This window comes from Lagenorhynchus albirostris, chromosome 16 (assembly GCF_949774975.1).
Source record: "Lagenorhynchus albirostris chromosome 16, mLagAlb1.1, whole genome shotgun sequence".
Classification (NCBI taxonomy): domain Eukaryota; kingdom Metazoa; phylum Chordata; class Mammalia; order Artiodactyla; family Delphinidae; genus Lagenorhynchus; species Lagenorhynchus albirostris.
In genome coordinates, this window is record NC_083110.1 from 25,947,841 (window position 1) to 25,965,465 (window position 17,625).

Sequence of the window (17,625 nt, forward strand, 5' to 3'; positions counted from 1 at the left end):
GAGAAACTGGAACCCTCATACATTGCTGGTAGGAATGTAAAACAGTGCAGCTGTGCGGAAAACAGTTTTGAGTTCTACCAAAAGTTAAAGACTGAGTTACCAAATGACCCAACAATTCTACTCCTAGGTATACACCCAAGAGAACTGGAAACCTATGTCCATACAAAAACTTGTACACGAATGTTCTTAGCAACATTATTTATAATAGTCAAAAAGTGAAAACAATCCAAATGTCTATCAACTGATGAATGGATTCATCAACCAATGAATGGATAAATAACAGATATCCAAAATGAAATGTTATTCAGCCATAAAAAGAAATGAAGTACCAGCACATGCTACAACAGGATGAACCTTTAAAACATTATGCTAAGTGAAAGAAACCAGATACAAAAGATCACATATTGTATGATTCCATTTGTATGAAATGTCTAGAATTCAGGCCAATGCACAGAGACAGAAAGTAGATTAGTGGTTGCCAGGGGCTGGGTAGAGGGGGAAGAATGGGGAGTTACTGGTTTTTGTATTTCTTTTTGAGGTGATAAAAATCTTCTGGAATTAGAGGGACTTCCCTGGTGGTGCAGTGGTTAAGAATCTGCCTGCCAATGCAGGGGACATGGGTTCGAGCCCTGTTCTGGGAGGATCCCACATGCTGTGGTGCAGCTAAGCCCGTGAGCCACAACTCCTGAGCCTGTGATCTAGGGCCCACGAGCCACAGCTACTGAAGCCCACGTGCCTAGAGCCCGTGTTCTGCAACGAGAAGCCACTGCAATGAGAAGCCCGTGCACTGCAACGAAAAGTAGCCCCCGCTTGCTGCAACTAGAGGAAGCCCACGTGCAGCAACAAAGACCCAACGCAGCCAAAAATAAATAAATAAAATAAATAAATTTATAAAAAAATAAAAATAATCTTCTGGAATTAGAGATTTGTGAATATACTGAAAACTACTAAACTTCACATTTTTAGAAAACAGCAGTTTAGTAGTTTTCAGTCTAAAAAATGCTTAGTTTTAATATAATTATTTTTTCAATTAATAAAAAGTATTCTTTAATACTTTGTAACACACAAATCCACTCCCAGGTGGATTAACAGAAATGCGTACAAATATGCACAAAAAACATGTATAAAAATATACTGTAATAGTGAAAACTATTATTGTTTATTAATAGTACAATGGGAAAATAAACTAGTGTATTATTAAAGGGAAATACACAGCAATGAAAATGAATAAACTATTGCTACATGAAACAAATACGGACGAATCTTACAAACACAATATTGAACAAACAAAGCCAGACACAAAAGGATACATACAGTATGATTCTATTTATATGAAGTTCTAGAACAGACAAAGCTAATCTATAGTTTGAGAAATCAAATGGTTTCTTTTGGGAAGGAGAGTGGGGGTGATGACTGAGACAGGAACAGGGTTGGTCTCCTAAGGTGCCGGTAATGTTTTATTTCTTGATCTAGATGATGGTTACAAGTTGTGTTCATTTTGTGATAATTCATTGGGCTTTATGTTATGGCTTGTATACTTTTCTGAGTGTTAGTTATGCTTCAAATAAAAAGTTTATTGTCCTTGTAATATGGGAGACAGTGGACAAATATCTACCTTAACTTGCTCCTTTCTTTTATATAGATAACATCAGTATCAGGTGTTTAGTGGTCCATTCATTCAAAATTACAGTAGTGAATGATAAATGTAGCCTAAGGAGAAAGAATATAAAATCTATGAATATAATAATTTCTATGCATGAAGATAAATTCCAAATAGGAAAGGAAGAGTTTCCAGAATGAATTCATTCAATTCTATTGACACAGAAAACAATGACATCAACCTGACCAGTTTTTTATAGGAAGTCATTTACTTAATGAAAGCAGTTGACATTTAAAGACTATTTGGTGATGATTTCCTCTTCCCATTTGGTGAATGTTCAATAGTTATTAAGTAAATAATACTAACTACTAAGATGTGCTTTAGCAATTATTGTATTAATAAAGTATGGATGCTGTTAATATTGATAGTTTAGGGTTCCAGTTTAGTAGAAAAAGAAAATGTTTCTTTGTTCAAAGGCATCTCTATTTAGCCAAGTTATCAACCTGAGTTGGCAGCAATAAACGCTGATACCTCAGGCTTTGGACCTACTAAATTTTTCCAGATTAATATCTGGAACCTCCTAAATCTTTCCACTTTATCTAGTCAGATGCTTTGTTTAATAGGTTTGCTTTGTGTCAGTTTCTATTTGAGTGTTAAAATAGTGCCACTGGAATATAGAGAACCTACTGACTTTTAACCTCTGTTCTCTGATACACTTTAAAAAAATAGAACAGGAGTACCCAGCAATAAGATCTGCAACTAAATTTGCATTGTGATGCCTTTTGTGGAATGAAATTTTCATCTGAAATATAAAGTACGATTTAAAGTGGAACATTGGAATCAACTCAATGAGACCCAGATTTGAGCACTTCAGGTGAGCCCCCTAAGGAATATGGCATCCTTCACAATAATTAATTTTCAGCTTCATTCAAAGTATTTTATTCATTAAAGATAAATGAATTAATAATATCTAAAATTGAGTACTTACTGTGGGCCAGACACTATCCTAGGCACTTTTCTTATATTATCTTTTTTTTATATTATCTTATTTAATCCTCACAACTCAATGCTATAAATACTGTTTTTATCCCCATTTTACAGATAAGACAATAAAGTCTTGGAAATGATAAGTCAAATATCTAAGATGATACAATAAGTATCAGAGCTAGGATTCAAACCCAGATCCAGTTGAATCTTGAGCTCCTGTTCTTACCTGCCTCTTAGAAACTAATTATCAGGAACACACTCTATTGCATCAGTGTCAGTACAATTTACTGCAATAATGGACATGTCCTCTATCTGTGCTGTCTGATACAGCAGCCACCAGTCACATGTGAGCACCTGAAATATGGCTAATGCAACTGAGGTACTGAAGTTTTAATTAATTTAAATTTAAATAACTACATGGAGCTAGCTGTTATCATATTGGACTGGGCAGCAAATGTGCTGTTTGAGCTTATAATTTAAGAGGAAGAGTTGAAGGATATGCCTCTTGTTTAGTTAGAAGCCAAAATGTATTCTAATAAATTATTTAGACCAGAAATTATATTTAAGAGAGCTGACATAGGTTATCTTCTTAAGCTATTCATCCTAAAGAAAATGTAGTTCACATGGATCTGTGGTACTCCATTGCCACAATATACCCTAAAAAAGCTGCTTATTCTTGAAGCAAGTGACTTTGTAGTTTCTTTACTTGAGCGGCCAGATTCCTACACATCCTCTTAAGCTGGTGAAAAATTCTTTCCAGGAAAAGTTTCCACCAAAGTTGTTTTCATTGGCAGTAGTTCAGGTCTCAGAAGAATAGAGTAAGTTAAACTGCCATCTGGATTTATTGCTGTTGTCCTCAGTGCTGAGAGGAAAGCACAGCACTTGTAGCTTTCAACAGTGCTTAGCTTCAAAACCCATCTTAACCTTCTATTATAGGAAAAAAAAGTTTATTTCTTCTATCCATATTAAGACCAAGGACTTAATGCAAAAAACAAATACCACATGCAGCAGTGTAAATTTGCTTGTTTCTTTAGCTACTTATCTTTTGAGTAGCTGCAGTTATTTATTTCATTATTTTAATAAACTTTCTGGGAAAGCTACCACCACAACTATCTTTTTGTTCCTAGTGACTTCTGAGTCAGAAAACAGAATTCTCCAAGCTTATTTTAAAGCCACTTAAGAAACTGTGTTCAGAGGCAGTTCCATCAGAGCTTTGACTGCAGCTTAAATACTTCATAAACCCTCTTTACTGAATGTTGAACACACTCACCCTGATGATTCACAAGCAGTGCAATTACAATAGTCAAAATATCCTTGGAAGAGTGTCTAAAAAAGAAAATGTATTCCTTCTATATATAACAGAATGGAGGTATAGAAGGGCCTGTATCTAAGGTGAGAGAATGAAACCAGAAAATAATCTAGCTATTCTGATTTTTAACCAATATCTTGATCCTGTTCATTCAACAGTTTTGAATGTTTTATATATTAAGCAATGGGGATACAAGGTGAACAAAATAAGAGTCCCTGAACTCACAGCATTTAGAGTTCAGCAAAGAAGGCAAACAATTTAATACAGTAAGATGATAGGGGAAATACAGTACGCTATAAAAATCCACAAGGCTTCAAGGTGAGAAAGAACATAAGACAAAGAAATGCAGTACAAATTTAGCAACTTCAGAAGGAGGATGGAAGTGATGAGATGAGAATGGAGAAGATAAGCAGAGATTGGTTCACTTTATTCTCAGTGCAATGTAAAATCATTTTTTATGGTTTTATGCAGGGGATTCATGCAACCCAATTTACAGTTTTAAGATCGCACTGTGGAAACTGGATAATTGGGCAACTGAATATTGTGACACTAGTTGAGAGATGAGTTATGTGTGGTCTAGACTAGAGTGTTGATAATAGGGATGGAGTAAAATGAAAAGAGAAACATTTAGGGTTGAGAAAAGTTTGGGGGGTGGGGAACAGGCAGTGGAGACGAGAGGGAAAACAAGGGATTCAGCCCTGGTCCTATACAATCTGACCCAATTCTGGATATATCTGACCCCAATGGATATATTCAGAAGACCATTGTATATATAGGTCTGGTGCTTCAGAGAGAAGCCAAACTGGAGATAGATTTGTGAGTACTGTAATCATGATTTTTTTTTTTTTTTTTTGCGGTACGCGGGCCTCTCACTGTTGTGGCCGCTCCCGTTGCGGAGCACAGGCTCCGGACGCGCAGGCTCAGCGGCCATGGCTCACGGCCCAGTTGCTCCGCGGTATGTGGGATCTTCCCGGACCGGGGCACGAACCCGTGTCCCCTGCATCGGCAGGCGGACTCTCAACCACTGTGCTACCAGGGAAGCTCCATGATTTTTTATTAATGCAAAATATAACTATAAGGAGACTAAAACTACAAAGAGAGAATGTGTATAGTAGAAAAGAACCTATGGAAGTAACTTCATAATCTGAGTAGCATGTGGGTCAAGAAAGTGGACCTGGAAAAAAACTGAGAAGATGTGGCCGAAGAGGGTAAGAAAAAAAAGCGTGGGGGGGGGGAGTCTAGTAACCAGAGTATATTAGTGTGTTTCCAGAAAAAAGGAGTGGTAAACATTTTAAATGGCACAAAGAGGTCAAGCTACAAGGAAAACTGAAAATATCTGTTATTTTACAGTGTTTCTCAACTTTCATTATTGTATCCTAAGGTGCCTTTTTAGATTCCCGTTCACTCACACCCCTCTTCCATAAAATTTTAATACCATGGAATATTTCTGTACACCTCTTTATGTACCATAAATACCCATGCTTTATACATAAAAGTATGATTTTTTTTTTTGCCTCAAAGGAAGCAAATTTTCAGCCTGATGAGAACGTACAATTTAACACATAGAGGCCATTTGGTGATCTTTTCAGGCCTGTCATTGTTGTGGCCTCTCCTGTTGCAGAGCAGAGGCTCCAGACACGCAGGCCCAGCGGCCATGGCTCACAGGCCCAGCCGCTCCGCGGCATGTGGGATCTTCCCAGACCGGGGCATGAACCCGTGTCCCCTGCATCGGCAGGCGGACTCTCAACCACTGCGCCACCAGGGAAGCCCCATTTGGTGATCTTAGTAAGGGCAGTTTCAGTGGTAGCTCAGTGGAATGGTGGAAACAAAATATACTGCAGTGTGCTGAGAAATAAATAGCAAGAAGTTGGAAAAACAGAGATGAGAGTAAATGATACATTCAAGAACTATAGCTATGAAGGAGAGGAAAAGACAAGAAAATAAATGGGATTAGTTCATAAAGTTAAGGAAGAATATTTTTAAATGCTGAAGGAAAAATGTGAGTTGAAGGGGAAAGGCTGATGAATTGGAAAGAAGAAGTAACTTAACCAAAAAAAAAAAAAAAAAAAGACCCTGAGAAGTCAGGAGAGGATGGCACTGGGAAACTAGGTGAAAGGATTTGCCTTCCCAAGGAGAAGGGACACTTTTTCCTCTTTAAACAGAAGGGAAGCAGATTTGTACATTTGGTTGCAAGAAGATGATGGCTTCTATTTTCTCTGCGTAATAGGAGAGAAGGTCATTTGTTGAGAGAGAGTGAATTCCTCTTCTCTACAAATGTCACTCATTATGTATGAACTGAAATATTATTGAGCTACTTAAAAATATCTAGTCTGCAGGGAACTCCAATAGTCTATTATGTTGACTGTTTAAAAACATTGTAAAATCCTAAGATTCAGTAAGAAAAGCTAATTTTATTGCCAAGAGAGCATTCCTACTAAAGGTATGTTAAGATTCAGGTAATTTTTCATTCATTTCAATCCTCCACTTTTCCTATGATCTCAAATGAAAGTGTCCTCCGTTCTTTCTAACACTAATTTTTCCACTTGTAATTTTGATCCCATCCCCTTTCCTCTCTTCCCAGGTCTTATCTCCTGTTTCTTGAATGTTTAATCTTATACATTAGTTACTTGCTTTCTGCTCCCACACAAAACAAACAAACCCCAAACCTTTTATGGACCTTGCCAACCATCTTTCACTTCATGCTCCAAACGAAGAAGCATTAGTCTACACTTGCAGTTTCTCCTCTCAATAACGGACTCTATTAGAGCAGTTCTCTCAAATGATCCAATGACTTCCTAATCATCAAATCCAACAACCTATTCTCAGACTTCAACTTCCTCCTTTGATCCCTGCAGCATTTCATGTCACTGATAAGTTTCCCCAAAACAAAACAAATACTTCTTACCAAATTATACGAACTTAACCTGTCTTGGTTCTCCCCTGGAAAGTTTCTTTCTGGCTTACTTACCAGGCTTTTTTTTTAAAATAAACTTTTCTTTCATCTCCACCTAAACTACTGTTTCAAACTCGATATATTCCAAGCTCCACAAAATTCCTCCTTCTCATGTGAGGACTCCTAGTTTTATAGAGGTATCAAGTTCTTAATCAAGCTTCAGCTTCGGGTTCAATCCAAATCCACCAAATCCAACCAAGCACATCGTTTATCACTTTTCCATACTCACTGTCACCTCTTCAGTTTACAGTCCTATCAACTCGTTTCTGAAGAACTGCAACACTGTCCTCACCGCATTACCCCAGGCTCATCCAGGCGCCACCCTCTAACAGGACGTCCGCTCAGGACACTTAAGGATTTTGTCCTCCACAGCAGAAGCCTGGGGCTGAGGTCCAAGTCGTCGGTACTTTAGCTCTCCGTGGGTGACAAGACCTTTTTCCCGCGTCAGAGCACGGTGAGGGACCCCAATGAGCCTGAACCTCTTGAGCCTGAGGGCCTGAGAACACTGGGCTGCAGGTGCACCTTTCCCTTCCGGCCCAGCTGGCAAGAAAGACCGGAAGGCCGGGAGGGAGGCGCGGCCCCGGTCCACAGCACCAGAGACGCTCCCGCACCCCAGACTGCAGTCGGGAGCCCGAGCTATTCAGCCTACGTCCCACTTTTCGTGATGCCACCCTGTCCGCAGACCCCCAGCCCCTCACACTCACCCCGACTCCTGGGCCAGTCAGTGATTCGACGCGGGGTCCTCTCCTGACGGAGGCCGAGGCAGCTGAGAAGATCGTGAGGACCCCGGAGTTGGGATGCCGGATAGATTGCCTGACTAACAGCTTCAAAGTAACCAACAGTACTGGAAAGAGTAAATGAGTGAGAAGACGTTGAATGAGGAGAAAGACGTCTTTTGAATTTTAGGATATAATCTACTAGATCATCCAGAGTCTAGAGAAACGGGAGCTTTCACATCTTCTGGACTTAGGCGCTCATCGGCAGCCTAAACCAGTCAGGGTGTCCCTACAATCGGGTGGGCGGGGTTAGGAGGAGCTGTGAACTAGCCAATGGGTGAGGCCGAGAGGTAGAGCCAAATAGCTGTGCCTGGGAGAGGCACGAACTGAGAGGAGCCGAGAGGGGCGGGGTTTCGAGATAAGGAGGAGGTGATGGGAGAGGGGGCGGGGCCTTCGAGAGCCGAAGGGGTGGGGCGAGCTCTGGAGCTTAAGTGAGGTGGGAGCGCGAAAATGGCAGCGGCTGAGGAGGAACCGAAGCCCAAAAAGCTGAAGGTGGAGGCGCCTCGAGCGTTGAGGTGAGCGCTACCTGACACAGGGTAGAGGGTGACTGTGCCTGCTGCTAACCCGGGACCACATGGGGTTGCGCGACCGAGGCGCCGGGTGGTATCCGCACCGCCGGCATGGGGCCAACACACGGGACCGGTTGCTCGGGTAGCTGCCCTCCTGGCTGCGACCCTTTGCCCGGCGCCCGCCCAGTTTGGCCGAGTCACAGCCGGCTCCGGAGACGCTCGGCCGCCCTTGGCCAATCAGAACGCCGGCCGGGGGTGCAGCGCCGTCTTTGGGCAGGCTGCGGGCGCCACGTGGGAGCCCGCTCGAGCTGAGCTGGTGCGACCAGTGAGGACCGTACCCGACCTGATCCGAGTCACTTGCGGCGACCTCCTCTTCCCGGCGGGATGTCGAGGAGAATGCCCAGCGACAGCTCTACCCTGGGGCAAAGACAGAATTCTTGGGAGTTTTCGTAAAGGTCGCGGAAGGGCGCCTTGACCTTCCTTTTCGTACGTACATCGAACCGAATGGTGTTATCTTTGGAGATCCTCTACCGGGGACCAAGACTCCCCCTCCGAGGCTTTGCGGAGGTGGCATTTGCCTGAACGGTTAGGAAAGCTTGATTTTTCTTTTTTTCTTTGCACTTTTGGCAGCAGTGGAGATAGTTCTGCACCTAACTTTTGTTTCACATATGATTTGATGTTGCAACTTTTACTTACAAAAAGTTATTGGTTAAAATATTACTTCCTAATAAGTATAAGGTGCAGTATGCGTATTCCTTGATGATTTTGAAATGTTCCTTGGAAGGCAAAGATTTTTGTATCTAAAAATAGACATCAAACTGATTTAAAACTGTTGGGACACTCCTGATCATACAAGGCAAATCTCATTTTTTCTAGCATTACCCTTCCTTACCTCTGAAAGAACGAATCTTTCATAACTGAAAAGAAAAGATCACTTAGCGGTTTGGTGGTGTGTTAACGTTGTTTTGAATGGATGGTGACCAAATCCCTGCCAGTGCCTTTAATGTATTCCTATTACTTTCAAAGGGTCAAAGGGTTAGTGTGCCTACCTTATATGAAGAAAATAAACTTTTTTTTTAAACGACTCAGGATGTTCCTTTTTCGTTTTAAGCTTTCAAACTGTAGACTAAAGCAAAGGCTTTTGAATCAGACCTACCTGGGTTCAAGGCATGTGCTTTCCCTGGTTGGCCCATTATTAGAGTATTTCCTTAAAAAATACCTTCTTCACAAAGTTTCCTCTACCAAATTGGAAGACAGCTGCAACTTTCCCCTGCTATCCTACTAAACATACAACCCTTAGATTTTGTCATATGGTAATCTGTTTTCAAAGTGCTTTCCTATTTTACAGATGAGAAAATGGAAGCCCAAATGAAACAATTAGTTAAGGAACTGAAGTTTGAACATAGAGCATCTGGGTGCATGTTCATTGTTGTTTGACTTTACTGTGCCTACTTGTATACAACCACCCAAGATACGCTTCTCTTCGCCTATGCAGCCTTAAAAATAACGATAAATAATAATGTTTAATGTGTATTGTTTCAGCATTTTACCTTTTTTAACTCATTCAATCCCACAACACTACAAGGTAGACACTATAATTATATACATTTTAGCAAGGAGGAAACAGGTATAGAGAGGTTAAGTAACTTGATCAAGGTCAACTTTATTAACCTCACACAGTTTGTCCAAAAGCCCTAGTGAACTGTTCACTCAGCTTTTGTTTCTCTACTTTCCTGTCTGTTTTTTGTTTTGTTCTGTGGTTAGTGTACATAGCTTTTTACGTTGTTGCAATATATGGGTATATGATACATAATAATTCTTAAACAGGTGTAATGTTATTTTACATGTTATTAGTGTCTACGTAAAACTTGTAAAAGTCCTTAGGCAACTAAAACTCATTTTATAAAATATGTAGTTAGTACCACTTGTAGACATGAAGTCAGGATTAGACACCTGAGTACTGGGATAAATCTCTTCATTTTGTGTGAAGACCTTTTGGGATTGGCTATTCCTACTTTCATTATATTAGTTTGGCTTTAAGGGTCTCAGTGTGGTAATACACTGAGTGGTTAGACTTCATGCATTATCTGTGATGACTTGCTTGACAGTTAAGGGGCTAGCTAACAGTTTTGGTTAACTTTTAAGAGAACGGCTTATAAAGTCTAAGCATGATTTAATGTGTAGAATCAGTTCCTAGGGAACAAATAAATTTATGATATAAATTTGTAGATGTCAAGAAAAGGATTTAGGGCTTTGTGAGAATTTCAGTTAGTTTTAGGGTAGTAGTTCTCAAGCAGGGGAAGTATTGCCCCCCCAAGGGACATTTGGCAATGTCTGGAGACATATTTGGCGGGGAGGGCTAATGGCACCAAGTGGGTGGAATTCAAGGATGCTGCTAAACATCCTACAATGCACAGGAATCCCCCTAAACCAAAGAATTATCCACACAAAAGTGACAATAGTGTGAGGCTGGAAAAAACGGCTTCATGGAGAGCATCTGACAAGTCTAGCTTCCCTTTCTCAAATATCCATTATTTTTCTAGGCTTTTTAGGGTATAGCAGTTACTGAAGTTGCAAAGAAATAAGCTAGCTCTGTCATATTTTCACATTGGGTTGAGGAACATTAATTGAGTGCCATACATTATACTAGGTGCTTTATTTATGCTATCTCATTTAATCTTCCCATCAACATGTGAAGTAGGAATAATGATCCTTGTGTTACAGATGATGTATTTAGGCCTGAAAGAGGTCAAGAAGCATTTTTGGGAACTGCTCCCTAGATAAAAATGTTCCATGATGATTACGTGTATTTGGGACCACTTAACTTTCTTTTCTCTCCTTTGGAAATATCATCCAAGTTAATTTCTTCAGCGGTCACCTCTAAAGAGGATAGAGTTCCTTCCAAGGCTTGTTGAGCACATGCAAAGCCTATTCTTTTAGTCAGTCTTTCAAATGCCTGCTATTTTAGGCATGGTGCTAAAAATTAGGTACATGGAGTGAGAGAGCTAAGACCCAGGTACCATCCTCTTGGTGGAAAATGAGTAGGGTTTGGGAAAATGATAACTGAGCATACCGAAAGATGACATACTGAAAGACGATGCTAACCAGATGTGAAGTAGGGTGTCTGGCTTATAGAAAAGTTTGTTTGGAGGTAGAAATGGCAGAGAGCTGCCTCTGTTGGGGTACTGAACACTTTCACTTGTGTGATCTTTCTACCTCTTGTCTGATCTTTCTACCTCTACATTTGTTTGGTCTGACTGAAGCAGAAGGTGTAGGAGGGTCCAGGCTTTGTACTGAACACTTCCACTTGTGTGATCTTTCTACCTCTACCTTCAGCTCTCAGACCCTAATTTTAACTGTCTGCTGAATATCTCCTTCTGAGTGTCTTGCTGACACTTCAAAGTCATATATATCGAACTAAATCCATCTGCTGTCCTAAATCTGCACCTTCTTCCATGGTCCCTACATCTGTTAACGGCACCACTAACTTCTCTTACTCCAAAGTTTGGAACCTTGATACTTGATTCATTTTCCCTCTGCGTATGGTTATCAAAGTTGGTCTTTTCTTCTTCAGTTATGTCTGATAAATTCCTTTTGTTTTCCATCCCTGCTGCCACAACTCAAGTTGAAACTTTATTTTGCTTAGACTTGGTGTTGGATTCTTAACCAGTCTCTCCACCTACAGGTTCAAGTTCTGCCTAATCTTCTTCAGGAGTAGCTCTACTTATTCATCATAGCAAATATTCATAAGCTCTGAAGTCGATGTTAGGAAGGGTTGAATCTGAAGAGCCCACATTGTAACTCTCTGATGTTTTAGCAATTACACATTGTTCTGGATCATGACTTCTAATTTTATATAATTTATATATATATAAATTATATATAATTTTAATCTCTATTAAAAAGGAAACAAACTGCACTTCTCCAATCAGCAAATGTTGAGCTTTTCTCAAATTATTGCTTCTTAACCATTTCACTTCCATGGACTCCTTTTAGTCTTTCCTTCTGCCTTTTACCTCTCACTAGGACCCTGTGTTTTAAAATTGTGTATTAAACCTAGGAATAAAAGTCTGTAAGTATTTTAGATGACCAAGCAACAGTTTTAGTAACCTCTTCATTTTTTTTTTGGTCTTTATTTATTTTTTTAAAAAATATGTATTTATTAGAGTAAAATTGTTGTGTTAGTTTCTGCCGTACAACAAAGTGAACCAGCTATATGTACACACATATCCCCATATCCCCTCCCTCTTGAGCCTCCCTCCCACCCTCCCTATCCCACCCCTCTAGGTGGTCACAGAGCACCTAGCTGATCTCCCTGTGCTATGCAGCAGCTTCCCACCAGCCATCCATTTTACATTTGGTAGTGTATATATGTCAGTGCTACTCTGTACGTCCCAGCCTCCCCTTTCCCTGTGTCCTCAAGTCTGTTCTCAACGTCCAATCTCTTTAAAACACCTTTTTTTTTTTTTCTGTTTCAGGAAATTCTCCAGAAGATGATTTTTATAAACTGAGCGTACTGTTCCTGGAGTGGCCTGTTGTGAGGATTAAATGAGAAAAATGTATGCATACTAGAAAAGAGAAAGGATGATCAATTGTGCGTCCATAGTGTATTGCTCAGTGCCTGGTCCTTAGGAACTATTCAGTTAATGTTTGTTGGATAAATTATCAGCGCAGCATAGAGTGGGACTGATAATCTTTACTTTTCTAGACCTTATGTTTTTAACAATGAAGCCTAAAATTGAGTTTGGCTCTTTTCGGGTGATATTGCATGTTGTTCACTTATATTTATAAATTTAATCCTTTAAGATTAAAACTTTGGTTTTGAAGGAAAATGAAAAACAGAAGTCTCCTGAGGTACTTTGTATGAATCCCTTAATAAGGTCCTTTCCCAGACATTATATACTAGGGCAGAGAGAGGGTGGTGAAAAGGCAGAGTCAGAGGAAAGCCTGCATGGATTGTCCTGGGTATCTAGAGGTAAACATGAAATGCCTGGAGCCCAGGGAAAGTGAGAAGGGTTTTTGGTAAAAAGACAGGCATTGAAACTATGTTTCTGGTTTTAGGTATAGGCCTAGACTGAATAACACTATATAAACATTAAGCCAATATGCTACTTTCTACCAGGAATATGGCTCTACTTCCCTTCCATCGATTAAAATCCTGCCTGTATGCAAAATGATCAGAGTTAAGTGGGGAAAAAAATAAGAGAATTAAAATTCTGAAGAGTGTTCTGGTCAGGATGGAAGCCAGTAGAGCAGTGGTTAAGACCTTTGGTTGACTCTTGGTCCTTATTAGCTGGTAATCTTGGAAAGATTGTTTACTGGCCCCATGCCTCTGTTTTCTCATCTTTGAAATGGGTATAATAAAAATACCTACCTCAAAAGATTGTTGAGAGGATTTCATTAAAAAAGTAAATATAAAATTGGCATATAGTATGTCTTCAGTAAAAGTTAGCTGTTGTTATTACGGTGCTCTTTATCCTGCTTTTAGCTCCCTACCCTGCTCCAAACACTGCAATTACAAATTTAAAAAGAAAAAGAGAAGATATAGGTGTACTCAAGAACAAGATAACCATCTCCAGGGACTGAAATGGAAAGCAAACATGCATTTAGATCCTGGGTTCAGGAGCAAGTGGAAATAACTTTGTGCAGGGGAACTGGAGTCAGATACCCTGGATGAAACTTGGAGCTGGGCTGGGGCTGGATGAAAAGAAGGCTGAAAGCCTCTACTCCTGGCTGTTGCTTTAAAAAGCTGTGGCTCTGAAGTGGTGACACAGAAGTGGCTGAGCTGCCACATGGCTCAGAGTTGGGAACTGTAATTTCTCCACTATTACCTGGTACAAGAGCACCGAACTTGTAGGTCATGGGCTCTGGAAGAGGGGTGGCTTACCTCAGAACCATTCGAAAAAGGAAGGGAAAGTCTGAGCCTGCACACAGATGAGGAAGACTATTACTTAGAAAATAACAAAACCACTAGGAGATAAACTCACTTAAAATCTAATAGAGCAATTTCAAAATGACTTTTAAGTATTTTAAATATGTTTAAAAAGATAAAAGAAGTAATAGTTATAAAAAAAGCATGTTATAAATAAACAGTAGGTAAATGTGAAGTAAATGGCTATATAAAAGAAAAAATGGTGAAAAATTAAATTTTTAAAAGTTGGTTAAACTCTGGTCCAAACGTATTTAAAGCAAAAATTAGTGAGTTGGAAGATAGTACTGAGTAATTCACCCAGATGTAGCACAGAGAAATCAAGAAAACTCAAGAGAATATTTTTTATATATATATATATATATATATATAAACACATACATATATTGAGAGGCACCAACTAACATCTAACTGGGAGTTCCAAAAAGAGGAAAGAGTGTGAATGGTGGAGAGGCCTTGTTAGAAGAGATGATGGCTGAGAATTTTCCAGAATTTAAGAAAGATCAAAGTCCTCAGGTTGAGAGGATATTCCAGGTGCATATAAGTGATATCACACGGTATTTGTCTTTCTCTTTCTGACTTACTTCACTTAGTATGATAATCTCTGGGTCCATCCATGTACCTGAAAATGGCATTATTTCATTCTTTTTTTATGGCTGAGTAATATTCCATTGTGTGTGTGTGTGTGTGTGTGTGTGTGTGTGTGTGTATCTCACATCTTTATCTGTTCATCTCTCAATGAACATTTAGGTTGTTTCCATGGCTTGGCTGTTGTAAATGGTGCTGCTATGATCATGGGTGTGCATGTATCTTTTCAAATTATAGTTTTCTCTGGGTATATGCCCAGGAGTGGAATTGCTGGATCATATGGTAACTCTATTTTTAGTTTTTGGAGGAACCTCCATACTGTTCTCCATAGTGGCTGCACCAATTTACATTCGGATTGTGGGTTATTTTCTTTTCTTTCTTTCTTTCTTTTTTTTGTATTTTCCAACTTTTCTACACTGAACATATATATTAGGACTCTTGATTTGAAGCTGGAGGAACTTGATGTGCATTAAATACATACTTTGGCCAAGTGTCTAAATATCATCATTACAGAATGGACCTCTGGGATACTAAGTAAATCTGAAACTTTGTAAAACAAGTATTATGATTTTATTATAGGTTGTAATCTTTTCATCTGTATTTCTGAAATCCTAAAAGCTCTGAAAACTGGAAATTAAAAAGTTTGAGATGAATTAATTTGGCAGCAGAACTTGAACAGGTTTGAGGCCCCCTGTAGTATTTATTTGTCTGACACAAATGTGTATGTTTTGCTGTAGAAATATGTGTTTGTTAATGGCATGCTGAGTGAAACCTTCCTGGGCAGTTTATAAAACATATAGCACATACAGTGCATTACCTTCCTAAAATTGACAAATTTCTAAATCCCATAAAATTCTGGCCTCAGAACATATCTTGCCCCAAGGATTCAATAATAGGATTGAGAGCCTTTCTAAAAATTTAAATATTCAGTTTTTAAAAGCTTGCTATTGTGCAGGAACAACAATTTCTCATCAGAATCACTTGCTAAAATTTTCCTGCAGTCCCCATTCTACATGTTGATGATACTAAATAGATGCTTATTTCAAAGGTCTTGTTTGGCTAGTTCTACCATAATACTGGTGCTGGTTATGTAACTGAGTTATTAGGCTTTTCTTTCTTTCAAATAGTAACTGACTAAGGTAATTAATACTAATTACTAAAAATACTAAAAATACTAAGGTATTAGTCAGTTACTCTTCAATTTTTGGACTTCAAGATTTGGAAGGCTCATTTCACTGAAGTGGTCTCATGAACTGAAATTTCACATACTGCTTGAAGACGATACTTTTTGAATATTTTCCAAAGCAGATTTAAAGTTGTTGCCCTCACTTACATGTTTTATTTCTTATGTTTTTGTTTGTACTTGTTTGTACTTGTGCCCTCATATGATTTCTTTAAAAATGTATTCATCTAGGAAACAATAATACGCTTTCAACGTAAGAACATCTGAGTTTCCATTTGCATTTTGGCTTTCATTGCATACATGCTGATTTCAGCATCTTCTGTAGAATAGAATAAGAAAATATGTACAGCAATTATATAAGAAACTCCTACCTTCTCAAGACACAGTTTGGTTACTGTATTAACAGGATCTCACAATTTTGTTAGCAAACCACATTTAGTTACTAATAAGCCCCGCTATTTTGCTATGTTAGCTGCAAATACAGGATTATAGGTATGAAGGTAGCTTATGTGATTACTGATCACTCACAAAATTAGAGGTTATCAGAAATGATATTGAAGTGGTTACTTGGCTTTTTGCCTTCTAGAGGCTGAGGCTGGACTTTGGTGTATCCCTAGTAGAACCATTAAGTTTCTAAGAGACTCAGTTGACTAAAAGAGCATGAAGTCTAGCCAGATATGACTCATTCTAGGAGTGCATCTCTTGCCTCTATTGTCGTCTGGTATTGAATTCATTTCTCACACAGCCCATCTTAATGTAACAAGAAAGATGGCATTTTTCATCCCTAAGCCCAAAATCTTATGAGCCCAAAGGCAGAGACTTTCCACATCTATGTATCAGTTTTGAGAATACTCTGATTAGTCCTGCCTGGGTTACATACCCACCATTGAATCAATTAGTGTATCAGAGGTGGGGATTTTGGCCAGCCTTGGATATACTCTCAGCCATTTTCCTGTGTGCAAGTGTGCGTGCTTGCATGCACACCAATGGTGTTTATATATGTGGGGGAGTGCATGGATGTTGAGGAGGACGCTCTAATCAACAGCTCCACCAGCACTTTGTAGGGTGTAGGAGGTGAGGTGGTATCATTCTCTTAGCAAGAGAAAAGTTCATTATAGCATATATAGAATATATTTATGAAAACCTCATTCCTCAAGGTCCAGCCAAAGTTTATCTTCCCTATAAAACTTTCCTAATCACCAAGCCTGGAAACAGCTCCTTCACTGGTTGGTTGTACTTTATACTTTGCATTATTGCAGTGCACAGTGTATGCATGTTTTATCTCGTCTAGTGCTACTTGAAGTAGGGAAACTTGTTGAATCACTCTTAATGCCTTATAACTAATTACTTCATTGCAACATAGGCTCTAAATTTTTATTCAGTGAATTAATTCTTAAACTCTAAAGATGTTTTAAGGTTATGTTTGTAGTACTCAGTGGCACAAAATGGATTCATGTTTTGGCTGTAAATTCTTATCTATTCATAAGAGTTGATAGATCTCTTACCTGAAAACATTTCATGGTTCTTGGACCTTTCTTTTTTATTGTTACATGGAGTGAGCTTGTGTGTGAAATAAATCCAATACTAGAGGACAGAGGCCAAGAGATGCACTCCTAGATTACATTTCTGTTCTTTCTGGTGACTATAGTGAGCCTTGACTATAATAATCATTTCGTGCATTTGTCCATGGGGAAAATTCCCTCAGAATAAATATATTACTCCTATATAAATAGTAACATTTTATTAAGGCCGTGTGGTCAGTGTTTTCTTTCTTAAAAAAAATGTAGTAGA

The 17,625-nt window shown here is 39.1% G+C and overlaps 2 protein-coding genes across 10 annotated transcripts in view; one reads left to right on the forward strand and one right to left on the reverse strand.

Moving 5' to 3' along the window:
• The window catches only part of AP3M1 (adaptor related protein complex 3 subunit mu 1), a 33,933-nt gene extending 26,113 nt beyond the window's left edge, over positions 1–7,820 (reverse strand). The window contains exon 1 of one of the 3 annotated variants that reach the window (XM_060125834.1): positions 7,554–7,820. The gene's annotated coding sequence lies outside the window, so the exon portion shown is untranslated. Of the gene's footprint in view, positions 1–7,078; positions 7,270–7,553 lie in introns of those variants that run through there. The other 2 variants (XM_060125837.1, XM_060125836.1) reach the window with 2 other exon arrangements.
• A 211-nt stretch (positions 7,821–8,031) lies between these two features.
• Positions 8,032–17,625, forward strand: part of ADK (adenosine kinase) — a 484,687-nt gene continuing 475,093 nt past the window's right edge. For 2 of the 7 annotated variants that reach the window (XM_060126256.1, XM_060126254.1), the window contains exon 1: positions 8,041–8,140. In XM_060126256.1, the coding sequence (XP_059982239.1) occupies positions 8,076–8,140 (65 nt within the window). In that variant the 5' untranslated portion in view covers positions 8,041–8,075. Of the gene's footprint in view, positions 8,720–12,612; positions 12,694–17,625 lie in introns of all 7 variants that reach the window. The other 5 variants (XM_060126259.1, XM_060126257.1, XM_060126258.1 and 2 more) reach the window with 5 other exon arrangements.